This window comes from Schistocerca cancellata, chromosome 5, assembly GCF_023864275.1.
Source record: "Schistocerca cancellata isolate TAMUIC-IGC-003103 chromosome 5, iqSchCanc2.1, whole genome shotgun sequence".
Lineage (NCBI taxonomy): Eukaryota > Metazoa > Arthropoda > Insecta > Orthoptera > Acrididae > Schistocerca > Schistocerca cancellata.
The window spans coordinates 592,604,949-592,623,506 of NC_064630.1; the positions used below are offsets into that span (position 1 = coordinate 592,604,949).

General features: G+C 40.6%; 1 protein-coding gene across 2 annotated transcripts in view; it reads left to right on the forward strand.

The window, feature by feature from the left end:
- The window catches only part of LOC126187501 (CCA tRNA nucleotidyltransferase 1, mitochondrial), a 62,664-nt gene extending 44,522 nt beyond the window's left edge, over positions 1–18,142 (forward strand). For both annotated transcript variants that reach the window (XM_049928616.1, XM_049928615.1), the window contains 4 exons: positions 1,491–1,603; positions 2,082–2,185; positions 9,950–10,122; positions 17,976–18,142. In XM_049928616.1, the coding sequence (XP_049784573.1) occupies positions 1,491–1,603; positions 2,082–2,185; positions 9,950–10,122; positions 17,976–18,112 (527 nt within the window). In that variant the 3' untranslated portion in view covers positions 18,113–18,142. The remainder of the gene's footprint in view (positions 1–1,490; positions 1,604–2,081; positions 2,186–9,949; positions 10,123–17,975) is intronic.
- The last annotated feature ends 416 nt before the right edge of the window (positions 18,143–18,558 follow it).

An 18,558-nucleotide genomic window follows, 5' to 3' on the forward strand; every position in this document is an offset into this window, starting at 1 on the left:
GTTTGTTAGATATGTCATTCTGGGTTAATTTTCTTTCTCATTTCATCTGAGTGTCACCGTCACATTCTAAGGCTGGTAATATTTTCCCCAAGTATTCTAATATGTGAATAGCTAACAAATTTTCATTTGTAACTCACTTCATAAATCATTAGTTTCTCATAAACAAATATTATACTGATTTGGGTAAGAATGATGTAATGGTTTTTGAAGGACAAGATTTTCACCTATGAATGCTACCTTTACTTAAAAAGCAGCATAAGTGTATGTATAGAGTATAAGTACATGTATGTGAACTTCTTTTTTTGCAAACCTATTCATATACAACAAAAGTTTGTGAGTTGATTGAATTTAATGCTATGTCCTTCTGTGTTTCACAAAGTTGTTGTAGTGCCTAATTCATAGTTTCTCACATATACATCTGTTGCACTAGTGCCACGAGTCAAATGTCACATGATTGATTGAGCAATATCAATACTGTATCAAGTGCTTATTATGTGTATCTGAAAATCTCGAGCCTGTTTGATAGAAAGTGTTGTTTGCTAAGCTATACCCATTGGAACTCTTCAAAATAAATTTGTATAATACCTCAATAGCCAAAGCTTCACCTGCAAATGTAAGACGGCCCCTATATTAATCTATTAAACACTGAAAATGTTTATCCCAGCAGCAGTAGTTTAGTTTGCAAATATAAAATTACCCCAATTTTTTTAGTGACGAATTTGGAAAAAGAACCTTCTTATAAGTGACTAAATATAGTACATTTTCGACAGATACAACACAGCCAGACTGCAGAACATACACAACTGATGATAAGAGTCTATCTGAACATAATGGATATAAATGTGCCATACATTAGCACAATTACAGTAACATATTCACCCAACGTTCTGCCACTTACTTTCCACTCTGCACTTATGCTAAATCTTTGGTGACTTTGTTACCGACACAACTTTTATGCGTTAATGTTAACTATGCTAATGTAGTCCGCAGCTCATGGTCTAGTGACTAGCGTTGCTGCCTCTGGCTCATCGGTTCCTGGGTTCAATTCCCGGCCGGATTGGGGATTTTCTCTGCGTAGGGACACTGAGGGCCACACCACACAATAACCCTGGGTTCAGTGTGGGGCGGCAGTGGGGTGAGTGTACTACTGAGGGCTGCGGTGGAGACGAAGCCTCTCCATTGTTTCTAGGTCCCCTGTTCCATACAATCTAAAAGTGCTGCCATTGAACGCTATATGTCGCAAAACAAAATATTTATTGAACAGTTACAATAAACATTCAGTTACAAAATATGACTAATAGTTACTCTTGTCCGCAAGATAAACAGAGTATCACTTTAATTTTATATTTTCATGCTGAAGAATTAATTTTCAGTCAGTAAACAACTTAATATTTATAATTTTACCATTACATTGATACATAGCTTTATTTTGTAAAATCAGAATAGATAAACTTCTATTACAGATTTGTATTTCATCTTGTTCTTATCAGGTTTACCCAGTGATCCAAACATTGAAGAACTTCAAGCAGTATGGAAGAGACGTGAAAGTGAGGGGTTTAAAGCAATGACTTTACTAACATCACTGCTTAGAAGCCAAGAACAGGTAAGGACCTGTTTGTTTTGAGTATGTAATTTAAAAAATGGAATTAAATGATGTCAAAAATGGAAGTAGAAGAGTGCAGACTATTAGATATAGTGGACGTCTGAGCTTTCTATATGTATTCTGATACTTATCCACCCGACTTTCTGCCACTTTCTTTCCACACTGAGCTTACGCTACATCTTCGATTACTTTGTTACTGACACAGCATTTGAGTTAACATTAATCCTTTTTTTCCAAATATTTGTATGTATCACTTATATCTACCAGCCATAGATTGTTAAATTTTAAAATTAGCATTCTAATTTTAAAAAAAATGAAGATTCTTTCTGGCTAAATGAAGTACAGAAACATTTTCTTTCTTAAGACATAAGTCGCGTGAGTACACTAAGTGTATAATGTGAAAGAGTGTCCTTTTTTTGTTTACTTACTTCTGAAACAAGCATTGCAAATATGTAGAAAGCTTTTGAATTTCTTTTAGGTTATGAATTTCCACGGACGTGTGAAACTGTCAGCATATGACCGTGATTTGGGTCTATTCATTGTAGAAAATCGAGAAGACAAAATATCAGTAAATCCATTGAGGTGAGAATATTTTCCCTGCTTTTTATATATTGTTAATTAAATAATGTTAAAGATATGAGGGTTGGAACTTTAATAGTGGCAGCTATTTATTCACAACCGATACAAAAGAGTTACATGTTTGCACCTGTTACTGTCCTTCAGAGCAGTCACCAGTGTTGTGTAGAACCCGTTGCCTTCAATGTGGAAAGTGTAGTATACTGTTAGCAGAGCCTGTTCTGTTGGTGGTGCGAATGGATCGGTCTACTGCCTCCCGAATTTCTGGAACTGTTCTGAAGCAAATGCCATGAAGTGGTTCCTTCATCCTCGGAATCAAATCAAAGTCACAAAGACTTAAGTCCAGGGAGTATGGTGGATGGTAAAGTACTTCTCAGACCCATTGACCAAACAGAGCAGCCACAGCTTGCACTGTATGCGCCCACGCATTGTCATGCAAAATGATGGGTGGGTTGTTCAGAAACTGTTGCCGCCTCTTTCACCATACTGGGGCTCTGATGCACTTTCGACTTATGCAGTGACCAATAATGACGCCTTTCTTTGAATTGGCGTTTCAGTTTTGGCTCATACGATGTCGCCCATGTCTCATCCAGTGTTACGGTACGGCGTAAGAAAGCCTCTCCTTCACACTCATAGCACTCCAATTGAGTGTAAACAGCTTCCTAGCGCATCCATTTCTGCATTTCCGTCAAGTCATGCGGAACCCATCGTGGTGCAATTTTTCGCATGCCCACGTTCCTTGAGGATGCAAAGCACAGTCGTATGTGCTAATCGGATTTTGTGGGCGAGCTCACAAATCGTATGGCATTGATCGCTGTCCACTAATGCGGCAACAACATGCACTTCTTCTTCAGAGATGCTAGGACGACCTGCCCGAATCATATCTGCCACAGTTTGCTGACCTTTGTTGAAGGCTTTTACCCAATGTGCCACTGTTCTGTGCAGCAATGCCAATTCCCCGCGCACTTCTTGAAGACCTTAATGACGCTGTTGAACTGTACGACCTCTGGTACATTCAATCTTGATCCAGCTCCATTGTCCCTGTTTTGAAAACATAGTGGCACCGTTACGTTAGACCGCTTGCTCACAAGTGACTGTGTTTCCCTCGATTGTGTGCATGCCAGTGACATGGGATGGGCAAGTCCATTTGCTCAGAGGTAAGGTAGGTGTGTCAGCAACGTGTGCTAGGTGGGTGATGGAGCCCCTTAGGGAAATGGCGGGGAAGAAGGCCAGTGTTCACTCTGTCTGCTTGCTGCGGGGTCTCATCCGAGGTGTGGAGGAGGCCCTGCCGGCAGCGATAGAGAGCACTGGGTGCACCCGACTGCAAACTGTTGCTCATGTCGGCACCAATGACTCCTGCCGTCTGGGTTCAGAGGTCATCCTCAGTTCATACAGGCAGTTGGCGGAGTTGGTGAAGGCTTCCGCCTCGCTCGTGGGGTGGAATCTGAGCTAACTATTTGTAGTATTGTTCCCAGAATCGATCGCGGTCCTCTGGTTTGGAGCCGAGTGGAAAGCTTAAACCAGAGGCTCAGACGATTCTGCAGAGACCTGGGGTGCAAATTTCACGACCTCAGCTAGCGGGTGGAGAAATGTAGGGTCCCCCTGAATAGGTCAGGAAGCGGCTACAAGGGTAGCGGAGTACGTGTGGAGTGCACATGTGGGTTTTTTAGGTTAGAGAATTCCCTCCCTAGGCCCGACAAGACGCCTCCTGAGACGCGGCAAGGTAAGAGTAGGAAAAATGCGACAGGGAATAACAATATTAATCTGCTAACAGTAAACTGCAGGAGCATCTATAGAAAGGTCCCAGAACTGCTCTCATTAATAAACGGTCACAATGCCCACATAGTACTAGGGACAGAAAGTTGGCTGAAACCAGATGTAAACAGTAATGAAATTCTAAACTCAGATTGGAATGTATACCGCAAAGACAGGCTGGACAGTGAAGGGGGAGGCGTGTTTATAGCGATAAGAAGTGCAATAGTATCGAAGGAAATTGACGGAAATCCGAAATGTGAAATAATTTGGGTGAAGATCATGGTTAAAGCAGGCTCAGACATGGTAACTGGATGTCTCTATAGGCCCCCTGGCTCAGCAGCTCTTGTGGCTGAGCACCTGAAGTATAATTTGGAAAATATTTCGAGTAGATTTCCCCACCATGTTATAGTTCTGGGTGGAGATTTTAATTTGCCAGATATAGACTGGGAGACTCAAACGTTCATAACGGGTGGCAGGGACAAAGAATCCAGTGAAATTTTTTTAAGTGCTTTATCTGAAAACCGACTCGTGGCGATAACATATTAGACCTTCTGGTGTCAAACAGACCCGAACTATTTGAAACAGTTAACGCAGAACAGGGAATCAGCGATCATAAAGCGGTTACTGCATCGATTATTTCAGACGCAAATAGAAATATTTAAAAAAGTAGGAAGATTTTTCTGTTTAGCAAAAGTGACAAAAAGCAGATTTCGGAGTACCTGGTGGCTCAACACAAAAGTTCTGTCTCAAGTACAGATAGTGTTGAGGATCAGTGGACGAAGTTCAAAACCATCGTACAATATGTGTTAGATGAGTATGTGCCAAGCAAGATCGTAAGAGATGGAAAAAAGCCACCGTGGTACAACAACCGAGTTAGAAAACTGCTGCGGAAGCAAAGGGAACTTCACAGCGAACATAAACATAACCAAAGCCTTGCAGACAAACAAAAATTACGCGAAGCGAAATGTAGTGTGAGGAGTGCTATGCGAGAGGCATTCAATGAATTCGAAAGTAAAGTTCATGTACTGACTCGGCAGAAAATCCTAAGAAATTTTGGTCTTATGTCAAAGCGGTAGGTGGATCAAAACAAAATGTCCAGACATTCTGTGAGCAAAATGGTACTGAAACAGAGGATGACAGACTAAGGGCCGAAATACTAAATGTCTTTCTCCAAAGCTGTTTCACAGAGGAAGACTGCACTGTAGTTCCTTCTCTAGATTGTCGCACAGATGACAAAATGGTAGATATTGAAATAGACGACAGAGGGATAGAGAACCAATTAAAATCGCTGAAAAGAGGAAAGGCCGCTGGACCTGATGGGATACCAGTTCAATTTTACACAGAGTATGCGAAGGAACTTGCCCGCCTTCTTGCAGCGATGTACTGTAGATCTCTAGAAGAGCATAGCGTTCCAAAGGATTGGAAAAGGGCACAGGTCATCCCCGTTTTCAAGAAGGGATGTCGAACAGATGTGCAGAACTACAGACCTATATCTCCAATGTCTATCAGTTGTAGAATTTTGGAACACATATTATGTTCAAGTATAAGGACTTTTCTGGAGAGTAGAAATCTACTCTGTAGGAATCAACCTGGGTTTTGAAAAAGACGATCATGTGAAACCCAGCTCGCGCTATTCGTCCACGAGACTCAGAGGGCCATAGACACGGGTTCCCAGGTAGATGCCATGTTTCTTGACTTCAGCAAGGCGTTTGATACAGTTCCCCACAGTCATTTAATGAACGAAGTAAGAGCATATGGACTATCAGACCAATTGTGTGATTGGATTGAAGAGTTCCTATATAACAGAACACAGCATGTCATTCTCAATGGAGAGAAGGCTTCCGAAGTAAGAGTTATTTCAGGTGTGCCGCAGGGAAGTGTCGTAGGACCGTTGCTATTCACAATATACATAAATGACCTTGTGGATGACATCGGAAGTTCACTGAGGCTTTTTGCAGATGATGCTGTGGTATATCGAGAGGTTGTAACAATGGAAAATTCTACTGAAATGCAGGAGGATCTGCAGCGAATTGATGCATGGTGCAGGGACTGGCAATTGAATCTCAATGTAGACAAGTGTAATGTGCTGCGAGTACATAGAAAGAAAGATCCCTTATCATTTAGCTACAATATAGCAGGTCAGCAACTAGAAGCAGTTAATTCCATTAATTATCTAGGAGTACGCATTAGGATCGATTTAAAATGGAATGATCATATAAAGTTGATCGTCGGTAAAGCAGATGCCAGACTGAGATTCATTGGAAGAATCCTAAGGAAATGCAATCCGAAAACAAAGGAAGTAGGTTACAGTACGCTTGTTCTCCCACTGCTTGAATACTGCTCAGCAGTGTGGGATCCGTACCAGATAGGGTTGATAGAAGATATAGAGAAGATCCAACGGAGAGCAGCGCGCTTCATTACAGGATCATTTAATAATCGCGAAAGTGTTACGGAGATGATAGATAAACCCCAGTGGAAGACTCTGCAGGAGAGACGCTCAGTAGCTCGGTACGGGCTTTTGTTGAAGTTTCGAGAATATACCTTCACCGAGGAGTCAAGCAGTATATTGTTCCCTCCTACATATATCCCGCAAAGAGACCGTGAGGATAAAATCAGAGAGATTAGAGCCCACACAGAGGCATACCAATAATCCTTCTTTCCACGAACAATACAAGACTGGAATAGAAGGGAGAACCGATAGAGGTGCTCAAGGTACCCTCCGCCACACACCGTCAGATGGCTTGCGGAGTATGGATGTAGATGTAGATGTAGATGTAGATGTAGATGTAGATGCTATCAACGACAATAGTGGATTCCATTGCATAGTGTCCCCACAGCGGTGTTGCCACTATTTAAGTTCCAACCTACGTATATTAATATATACATGAATAAAAATTCATTAATGTGACTGATACTCCTTCAAGTGACATTTTTACACATCATGTTTCTTATTTATTACTGTGACAAATCATTAGTGTCTTTGCAGGTGCTGATATTTTAAGGAAAACATTCATTTGTTTGCTACCATATGTTATTGGTAATAGTCCTAAAAAAGATGGTGTGCCACTGTGTTTGACCTGCTCGCCCAGATAATTATGGAAGGATTTACAGTCTAACAAAGAACTGTGCTTGAAATATTTCACAAAGGCAAAAATTTGATAGCACTGAAAGCCTATGAGGAGGCAAAAGGGAGGAAAACAGAAAACTTGAAGTTAGGATCATTTAAACATTGTCTGGAAACATAATCCATCTGACATTCACTTCCTCTTCCTGTATTTTCTGAAAGTGTGTTGGAATGTAGGTGACAAAATGGATGAAATGCTTACAAGTAGGAAGTAGCAGTAGTATTGCACAATATATTTTAAAAAGAAATTACATTTTTGTGTTGTGAATCAAGTACGCGTGCTGTCATAAATTGTCCATACATTGAGATAATATACCACGACCGTCCTACCACTGCCTCCACCCCCCCCCTTCTCCTTTCTCTCTCTCTCTCTCTCTCTCTCTCTCTCTCTCTCTCTCTCTCTCTCTCTCTCTCTCTCTCTCGCCAGCCAGTGTGGCCGAGCGGTTCTAAGCCCTTCAGTCTGGAACCACGTGACCGCTACGGTCGCAGCTTTGAATCCTGCCTCGGTCATGGATGTGTGTGATGTCCATAGGCTAGTTAGGTTTAAGTGGTTCTAAGATCTAGGGGACTGATGACCTCAGAAGTTAAGTCCCATAGTGCTCAGAGCCATTTGAACCATTCTCTCTCTCTCTCTCTCTCGCTCTCGCTCTCGCTCTCTTTGCCTGCCTGCCTGTGTGTGTGTGTGTGTGTGTGTGTGTGTGTGTGTGTGTGTGTGGGCGCGTAATTTTTTGTTATCGTTATCATAACATCTCTGAGGAAGCTCAATTTGCAAATGAGTGTGTGTAAGAATGTGTTCTCAAGTAGCAGGGTACGGGTGGGATGGGGGAAGATGCTGTTGCTGCCTATGGGAGTGTACGGTGACATGTGGGGACTTGTTAGGGCTACTGGGTGCTGCATCAGATGGCTATGCAGGAAGGGGAGGAGGAGAAGTAGAGAAAAGGAACAGGTTTGTAGGTGCATTGGTAGAAAAGAGTGTGTGTGTGTGTGTGTGTGTGTGTGTGTGTGTGTGTGTGTGTCCTGGAGTGAGAGCAGGGAATGGCATAGGCACACTTCCACAGGCAGCACTATCTTCTTCCCCCACACCTACCCTGCTATCCCTCACTCTCCCCGTCCCCATTCCTTGCCTCCTCCATATCTCACAGTTGGGCCTTATTGCCCATTGCCAGTGTGTGTGTGTGTGTGTGTGTGTGTGTGAGAGAGAGAGAGAGAGAGAGAGAGAGAGAGAGAGAGAGAGAGAGAGAGAGTAGTTGTGTGAGAGTTCTGTTCCTGAAGAAGGCTGAAAATATTTGTAGTATTCTTTTTCATTGTGCCTGTGTACAATTTAACGCATCACCTCTACGTGTGAACAGCAACCTGTCTTTTTGATATTGCTGTTTTTCCATCAAGGACTTTACATTGTTCTATCTTACAAGTCATGAGGTATGTATACCCTCTCATCTTCCTCCAATTCTCCAAAACCCAGACGGACTTCTCTAAAGTCAGGTTTTACCAGTGTTTTCATTCTCCTGTAAATAATCTACATTAATTTGTTGAAACCATTAGTTATTAAACTGTTGCTTTGGTAATATTCACACCTGTCAGCACTTGCCTTCTTTGAAATTGGGATTATTACATTCTTCCTGAATATGTGGGTATTTGACCTTTTGTCTCGTGTATCTTGCATACCAAGTTGTTAGTTCTGTCATAGTTGCTTCCCTCAAGATTCTCAATAATTCTGATAAAATGTAATTTGCATAGGTCTTTCAGTGATCTGTCAAATTTTTCTCACAAATCACATTGCTCATCTCATTTTCATCTACTTTCCTTTTTTCTGTCCATAATAGTGTTTTCAGTGCCCCCCCCCCCCCCTCCCCCTCCTTTGTATAGCTGTGTTTCATATTCCCTCCACTGTTCATTGTTCTCTTCCTTGCTTGCCATTTGAGCTCATGCTATTCATATAGCTGCTTCTCTTTTATCCACAAAATTCTTTAATTTTTCTGTGGGTAGACCTATCTTTGCCACAGTCATGCATGCTTCTACAGCTCTGCATTTCTCCTCTAGCCATTCCTGCTTTGCCATTGTGAACTTCGTGTCAGTCTTATTTTTTAGCTATCTGTGTTCATTTTGTTTGCTTCACTTGCTGCATTTTTATCTTTTCTCATTGTGTCTATTAAATTCAACGTCATTATCAAAAGGAAAACTCATTTGAGAAAGTATAAAATTGGGAGATAATATTATTGTCCATTAATTCTTACCGTAAGGGAACAAAATTTCAATAATGCCGATACACATACATAAAAATACATATACTTTTACTGGTCTTTGTCTTTTTGCCTATTTGATCCTCTGCTGCCTTTCTGTTTCATCTCTCAAAACTATCCAATCATCTGATATTGTAAAAATTAAGGAATCTTTGCATATTTCACATACAGTGACACATCTTGCGTATTGAATCAATTTTAGCATGGGAGTAAATTCATTTTGAAGCAAATGAGCCACAAGCTTGACTCCTGAAAATGCAATTCAATTTTTAGTAGTAGTATTGCATGTCAAGTGCTAACATTAAATACAAGTAGCAAGTTAATGCTGTTAACATTTTTAGAGTAATATTATGAAATGTCATTGTTAACTATAAAAACACGGAAACTCTAGAGCATTCAGACGGCTTGTATTTGCAGTTATCCCACATTCTTGGCCTTGGAGAGAGATATTTTATCTTCTTATCCTTTAGATCTATAATGATTCAGTCAGAAAGTGATCTATGAAAACTAAGTGTAAATAAAGATTGAGTTTGAGGTCTAGTAAAGACATGTGTAATCATATGATTTTGGAGCATAGGCAGACATTGCAATGATGTATTGTTTGTGCCCTTTATAACTGAAATAATACATTTTGTAATCATATTCTTCCAGGCCATACCAGGCATTGGTCATTAACTCAAAATATAAAGCTCCTGACTGCAGAGATTATGTAAGAGAAGTTCTCAAATATAGAGGTGACCATCAGCTACTGGCTGAATTTGACAGTTGGGAACTCCCAAGATTTCCATTAAATGGCAACATGTTAAGGGAGAAAGGTGTTCCAGGTTTGTAAATAATTATTTTATTTTATGATTATTGTGTTTCTGTGGATCATTTTCCAGTGGATCCTCAAACACAGTGCAATGACAAAGTGAACTTATTGTTTAGAAATTTCTTTTATGTTCTTAAAGATGTGGGATTAATTTGAACGAACTGCTGAATTTATTTATGCCCTTTGCCTGATTTTCAATCAGACTTATTCTGCACTTTTTTTCATAAATAATTAAAGGGTAAGAACGCATCACATAGTTAAGGCACTGAGTTGTCAACAAGTACCTAAACAAGATGGAAAATGTTGTTAGCTTGTCAAAGCTATAGAGTACAGATGCATCTGTATGACTAAATTGTCTTAGTTGACTACACTGTGATCGTTCTGCTGCTTGGCTGGGAAGAGAGATTGTCAGACGGATTGGCACAGGAGAGAAAACTGATGGGAGCTGGAGGGAAGCTTAGAGAATGGTGGCTGCCAGTTGGGAAGGAGAGGCAGCAGTTGTACTGAATAGAAGAGCAGCCTCTGTAGGCAAGGGGACTTATGCACAGCACATAATGACATGGTGGAGTTTATGCAGGGGGGGGGGGGGGGGGGGTAAAACATAGGAAGAAGGAGATTGTGGAAAGTAGGGTGGGAGTGCAGGATGAGTGAAGTGAGGGTCCATGGGACAAGGATGGAGGTGAACATGGAGCATGGAATAGCAGAGATTGAGGCCAGGAGGATTACAGGATCAAAGGATATATTGCAAGGACAACTCCCATGTACATCAGTGTGTACACGGGGAGATCCAGGGATTTTTCGTTGTTTTAGTTTTCAGTTAAATTTCTGTAATTTTGAATGGTAAGAACCACTACTCTAACAAAGGATGTTACTGTATCCCGCTACTGCAGAATAATACTGCAGTATTAAAACATGAATGAGAGAAAAAAATGAGAATAAAACTTAAATTGCAAAGGAAATGCACCATATAAAATAACACAGTGCTCGTGCAAGCCTCTCCCAACAGCAAAATGTGTCAAAGGCTTTCGGAAGACTATGCAATGCTTCACTACAACAAATTGCCTTTGATGAGCATGACGTCAAAACTGTTTACATTAGACTCATTTAATCAGTTACGAAAGGGCTCATGCACACGCGCAGTTGAGTCGCATATGAGTAGTACCTTCTCTCACTTCTGGATACCGAAATGTGGCTGTTGACTGTGTAAGCAACAGTAGCAGCCACCAGCCACATGGGGAACCAGGACAAGTTTTACTGGTGCGCCCAAGCTGCCAGATACATGCGTGTGCAGCAGGTCCGGATCTGGTGGGGAGTGGGGGCAAACCGTGGTATGTGAACCGGGCGGCAATTTCTGGGGGAGGGGGCAAATTCATATTATTCAGGAAAGAAAAAACCTTGTTTCACAAAGCACCTAGCATCCATCGCACGTCAGTCTATCGATTATTCATACGATTTTGAAACGCACCCCTGCTGAGTTTTGAACACATTCTAAGTTGATTTCTGAACGAATTATAACTTGATTTTTGAATGTGTGCATAGTGTACGTGATGTCTCTGCCAAGGGAATCCTCGTCACATCTAGAAATAGACTTTCCTGCAGACAAAACGAGATGGGGCTATACGAGCTGAACGGAATAAGGCCGAACCGGTGAATGCCAACTGCTGCTTGTTTATGTGGTTGATTCGGTTTGCGAATGTTCAGCGTTGTTATGATTAGTAGCGAAATCCGTAGATTCAGACTACCAGAGAGGAAATAAACAACTAACAGGTAAGAAAGATTATGTATTATCTTTTCGGTGTATCCAAGAAAGTGAAATTTTGACAGAAATTTTTTGGCCAGATCGCTACACTAGACAGGGCCAGTTGTAGTCCCTGGCTAGCAACCGCTTAAGTTCCATTCTAAGAGTAGCGCGGAAAACGCATTGTACCGACACGTAATAACGCCTAACCAGAGAATAATTGCTGGATAACTAAACCGGTGATTGTGGCAGGGTTAGTGAAGTTAACCGGAGAATGAGTTTCGACAGTGGTAGGAATAGTTACAGAATTAGTGATGACAAGAAATGTTCAAATGTGTGTGAAATCTTATGGGACTTAACTGCTAAGGTCATCAGTCCCTAAGCTTACACGCTACTAAATCTAAATTATCCTAAGGACAAACACACACACCCATGCCCAAGGGAGGATTCGAACCTCCGCCGAGACCAGCCACACAGTCCATGACTGTAGCGCCCTAGACCGCTTGGCTAATCCCGTGCGGCAGTGATGACAAGGCTGTTTGTTAGAACAAGGAAGGAGAAGAAACAGGGACATCACACAAATTATGGAAGAATATGACTATTCCAAATTTATACAAAAATTTCGTTCTACTACTTTTCGGTCTCGTGCAGGATAAACTGGAGCGTATGACTGAAATGTGAAACTTATTTGCTAGTGTAAAACTGTTTGCTTATAGTAGGCCAAATAGGTATTTCGTATTGGTACTTCGTGAACTATATTCTGACGTATTATAAATTATCATTATTGCCAAAACAGTCTCGCTTATTTGGTGTGTGTTACAATTGCTGCAATATTAGAAAGGCCTATTTTGTTTTCTCCAGCACACAGTGACAAAATAGACGTAATCAGATCGAGAAACCACACCAGTCTAGGGTACTATTTGTATTAGCAGCTTTTTCAGTATTAGACAACAACATTTCTATTTTTCATGTAGCAAAATGTTTGACGAACTTTGATAAGGTAATAGTCCTTTCGCAGAAACGAAAGCGCACCATGTAAAGCTGTAGCAAGATTAGAGAGAAAATCGCTAGGACCTAAGGATTGAAGGAATGTGTACTGTCTTGCCTGTCTCTTGTCTTTACTGGATTTAGTTGTCCTATATTTAATTTTGTGTCACACAGAAGAGCGAGTTATTAGCTAATAGGCAATAAAGAGCCCAGTTTTTCTGAAGAGTTCTCCGGGTTACAAATTATCATATCCAGTATTAATTGCGAGGGCTTTTTTTTACCAAAAAAAAGGAAAGAAAAAAAGAAAAGAGGGCAGGATGTCAAACCGGCCGACTGGGAACAGGAGAGGCACTGCAGGACATTTTAATTTCCATTGTCCTGAAATAGTTTGATGGCATCCATTACAAAATATATACGACCTTTGAGTTCCACAGAGCGAAATACAGTGATGTGCGGTATAACAATGTTGTTTGAAGATGCATGGCGCTCCACTGCACACTTAAGACCAAATAAAGTGTCTTATATTTCCTCGAAGATGTATGTTTTATTTATCAGACTCTTCAGAAAGATGTGAGCTACAAAATGAACTTATTTTTGAAAAGCTTTTTTTTTTTTTTTTTTTTTATGTTCTGATGCGCAGAGCAGTTTCAGTTATAGTGGGGGGGGGGGGGGGTTAGGGTAGTCTCCACGTGACCCATTTTTACATTTAGTGATTTTTCTGTTTCCTCTTCATTTACTGCTCTCAAGTCAAATGAAAACAAGACGAATTTCTGTGGCTGGGAGCTATCAAGTGAATTAAAATACATTCACATAATTACGGAAAGCTAAAATATGTTACTAGTTTCAGGTTTTATTTTATTTCCACCTTTCTGGCAGTCAAGCATTAATTGCCTTGCAGAACAGTGAAGTTAGTTTATATATATATATATATATATATATATATATATATATATATATATATATATATATAGAGGGAAACGTTCCACGTGGGAAAAATATATTTAAAAAGAAAGATGATGAGACTTACCAAACAAAAGCGCTGGCAGGTCGATAGACACACAGACAAACACAAACATACACACAAAATCTAGCTTTCGCAACCAATGGTTGCCTCGTCAGGAAAGAGGGAAGGAGAGGGAAAGACAAAAGGATTTGGGTTTTAAGGGAGAGGGTAAGGAGTCATTCCAATCCCGGGAGCGGAAAGACTTACCTTAGGGGGAAAAAAGGAGGGAAAAAAGGACAGGTATACACTCGCACACACACACATATCCATCCTCATATACACAGACACAAGCAGACATTTGTAAAGGCAAAGAGTTTGGGCAGAGATGTCAGTCGGGGCGGATGTACAAAGGCAAAGATGATGTTGAAAGACAGGTGAGGTACGAGCGGCGGCAAATTGAAATTAGAAATTAGCGGAGATTGAGGCCTGGCGGATAGCGAGAAGAGAGGATATGCTGAAGGGCAAGTTCCCATCTCCGGAGTTCTGACAGGTTGGTGTTAGTGGGAAGTATCCAGATAACCCGGACGGTGTAACACTGTGCCAAGATGTGCTGGCCGTGCACCAAGGCATGTTTAGCCACAGGGTGATCCTCATTACCAACAAACATTGTCTGCCTGTGTCCATTCATGCGAATGGACAGTTTGTTGCTGGTCATTCCCACATAGAACGCTTCACAGTGTAGGCAGGTCAGTTGGTAAATCACGTGGGTGCTTTCACACGTGGCTCTGCCTTTGATCGTGTACACCTTCCGGGTTACAGGACTGGAATAGGTGGTGGTGGGAGGGTGCATGGGACAGGTTTTACACCGGGGGCGGTTACAGGGGTAGGAGCCAGAGGGTAGGGAAGGTGGTCTGCCCTCTGGCGCTGACCTGCCTACCAACCAACTGACCTGCCTACACTGTGAAGCGTTCTATGTGGGAATGACCAGCAACAAACTGTCCATTCGCATGAATGGACACAGGCAGACAGTGTTTGTTGGTAATGAGGATCACCCTGTGGCTAAACATGCCTTGGTGCACGGCCAGCACATCTTGGCACAGTGTTACACCGTCCGGGTTATCTGGATACTTCCCACTAACACCAACCTGTCAGAACTCCGGAGATGGGAACTTGCCCTTCAGCATATCCTCTCTTCTCGCTATCCGCCAGGCCTCAATCTCCGCTAATTTCTAATTTCAATTTGCCGCCGCTCGTACCTCACCTGTCTTTCAACATCATCTTTGCCTTTGTACATCCGCCCCGACTGACATCTCTGCCCAAACTCTTTGCCTTTACAAATGTCTGCTTGTGTCTGTGTATATGAGGATGGATATGTGTGTGTGTGCGAGTGTATACCTGTCCTTTTTTCCCTCCTTTTTTCCCCCTAAGGTAAGTCTTTCCGCTCCCGGGATTGGAATGACTCCTTACCCTCTCCCTTAAAACCCAAATCCTTTTGTCTTTCCCTCTCCTTCCCTCTTTCCTGACGAGGCAACCATTGGTTGCGAAAGCTAGATTTTGTGTGTATGTTTGTGTTTGTCTGTGTGTCTATCGACCTGCCAGCGCTTTTGTTTGGTAAGTCTCATCATCTTTCTTTTTAAATATATATATATATATATATATATATATATATATATATATATATATCCTTTTGTCTTTCCCTCTCCTTCCCTCTTTCCTGACGAGGCAACAGTTGGTTGCGAAAGCTAGATTTTGTGTGTATGTTTGTGTTTGTTTGTGTGTCTATCGACCTGCCAGCGCTTTTGTTTGGTAAGTCTTATCATCTTATATATATATATATATATATATATATATATAATATAAGTAAATTTGGCTTTTATTAAGCTTTTCTGCTGAGACAGTGAATTTATTCCACACTATTGACTAGTTTCAACTGTTCGCTGCATTTCAGGTGCACGTTTTCAACTTCTAGCATGTATTGCATTATGCCATAATAAAGAACCAAACATGAGATAATACAGTACTGGTACTCCAAGAAAATTTATGTCCCGAAAATCACACTGAAAAGCTTCATATCTGGTCGAGGCCTACGTCATTGGGAATCTGGACATATGAATGTGCACTGTAAGGCCAACTATGCATTTTAGTATGGTTCACGAAATTCCGACGCTCTTGGAGTATCCTCTGATGCCTAGTTTCTTTTATGACATAATGTAAGATCTTTTAATGTTTTACACGTACAAACATACGGGCTTCCTACGTCACAGTAGCTGCGCAAGCGCAGTGATGCCTTTTATCTGGCATTCTCTGGCAACCGCTGAAATGAACCTATTTCTAACAGGTGACGGGAAAATATTGCAAATTGTTGTTCGGAAAGCGTTATTTTCAAAATCAATTTCCTTTTACGCAAGATGAACTATGTGTGCAAATATACAATGAATTTCTTAAATCACAGAGTGTTTGGTCTCTTAAAAATCAACTCTTTGATGACGAGCCATTTAGAAGAATTTCAAGCTGAGAAGATCAGAGATTTATGTCGGTATTAAAAATTTTGCTGGCGTATTTGTGTGATGTATCTTAAAGTGTAACATGCACTAAACAGATCAACATTATATGTGAAAGCTTAGCTTCTCTTGTAGCTTATTAATATTAGAGACAAATATTATATGCAAAAGCTTTGCTTTTCTTGCAGCAACACTATGTATATTAATTTAAACCATTAACTTTTCCTGTTGGTGGAATTCGAATTTATACTTTCGTAATACAAAAATATGCAGCGTACATGTTGCTGCACATCAAAGATCTTTCCAAAACATGTTTTTTCCTCCTGGGTATCGTTTTCTAAAGTGCCGGGAAATTCTACGCTGCTGTATAAAACCATATCCTATCAAAGGATAAGTTTTACAGTTCCGATGGAAGGTATACTGCCACTTGACATGGCAAAAGTGTATTTTCACCCAGGAGAATACGTATTTGTAATCGGGAGATCCGGGGAAAATCCGGGAATTTTTTTTCCTTGTCCGCATATACACCCTGTACGTAATTCAGAGAAGCTGATGTAGGTGGGAGGGTCCAAGTGGCACATGTTGTGATGTGGCCATTGGAATTGATCGTGTTGTGCTCAGCAGCACGTTTGCCACTGCTCTTGGCCACAGTTTTAGTGGTGACCATTCATTTGGATAGACAGCTGCTTGGTGGTGTTGCTACCAAGAAAAGCTGCACAAAATTTATGGCAGAGCTGATGTACCATCTTCACAGTTGGCCCTGTCTTTGACAGGGCAAGATAAGCCTATGTCAGGACTCGAGTAGGATATTATGGGTGGATGTTTTGGATAGATATTGCAATATTTCACGTGAGGCTTCCACCAAGGTAGGGCCCATGCAGCAAGGGCTAAGGAGTAAGGATGGACTAGGATATTGTGTAGATTGAGTGGTTTGTGGAGTACTGTTTTGCTGTAACAAAATAAATTAATACTGTGGAGCATCTAAAACTTTGTCCTTTTCATTTATAAATCCAGCAAAGTATCTCTCAAGTTATCCCAGAGAAATGTGATCCTTTATAAAAATCACAAACATAAGTAAACATTTGAAATCCATTTTCAAAATTTGTCTGGTGGTGATCTTATTATACTAAATTGTTACTGTTCTTTATTAAATTTTCAGATGTGGCATAAGGAAAAAGTTCATCTAATGTAGAAAAGTGATTGAAACTGTTAAAGATTGGCAAAGTACCTATTAGGTGCCCCTTCTTAGATAATGTTTATTGTGAATGCTGTGTAGCAATTGCCCCACCAAGTGTTTATAAAAAACAGTGTAGGCTAAACACATTTATAAAAGAGAAAAAAGTAACAGATGTTAAAAGTAATTTAGTAGACACTAATATTTTCAGCATGGTCTCATTAAACCATTGCATGTGCAAAAGTAGGCCCTACGTGGTCTCCTCCTTCCTTCATGTGAAATATAATTTAATACTAAATGTTGCTGGCTTGAGTGAGTGATAAAGAAATGGCTTCATTTTCATTAGTGATTGGCTACAAGAAGTACTTTTTAACACTTCTTTGCTTGTAATGAATTACTGCTGTTTTCTAGCTACTTCTGTTAGATAGTGGTTGTATTATTGCCTCCCATTTTATGGCACTAATTTGCTTCTAATATGAGCTACGTGCAATTTCACAAGTTAATGTCTTGCATTCTTTTTCAGGAGGAAAGATTACTGGGCTGGTAATGAAACAGCTGAAAGAAATATGGATTGAAAGTGATTTCAACATGTCTCCAGAAGATTTACTGGCTCAGATACCAGCTATTACCAATACACTAGGAATTGGCATAAAAAGATAAAATGAGCAGTAATAAAGATACTTATTCCGATTTATTAAAAGAATAACTGTCCCATTCTCGTAAACAATTTTATACTGGAAGAAACAAACTATATGCAAAATGTTACTGCAAAGCAATAGTGGGGCAGCAGTAAGACACTGGGTTCACTCTTAAAGCTCAGATCTCTAACTGACCATCCAGATTTAGTTTTTCTGTATTGTCCTCAGTCTCCTAATTAAAATGTTGTGTTGATTCTTTTGGAATGGGTGCTCCATCCTTGTCCTGTCCTAGCTAGTTTTCCATCTCTAATGACCTCGTTGAAGAGATGTTAAACCCTTATCTCCTTTCCTCCTTTTTATAATGCTACAGCAGCCTATTTCCAATTGTCATATAAGCTCAAATTAGAATGTGATCATATGCACTCCATGTACCAATAAAAACTGGTTCAGGTTACATATTCAGAGAGA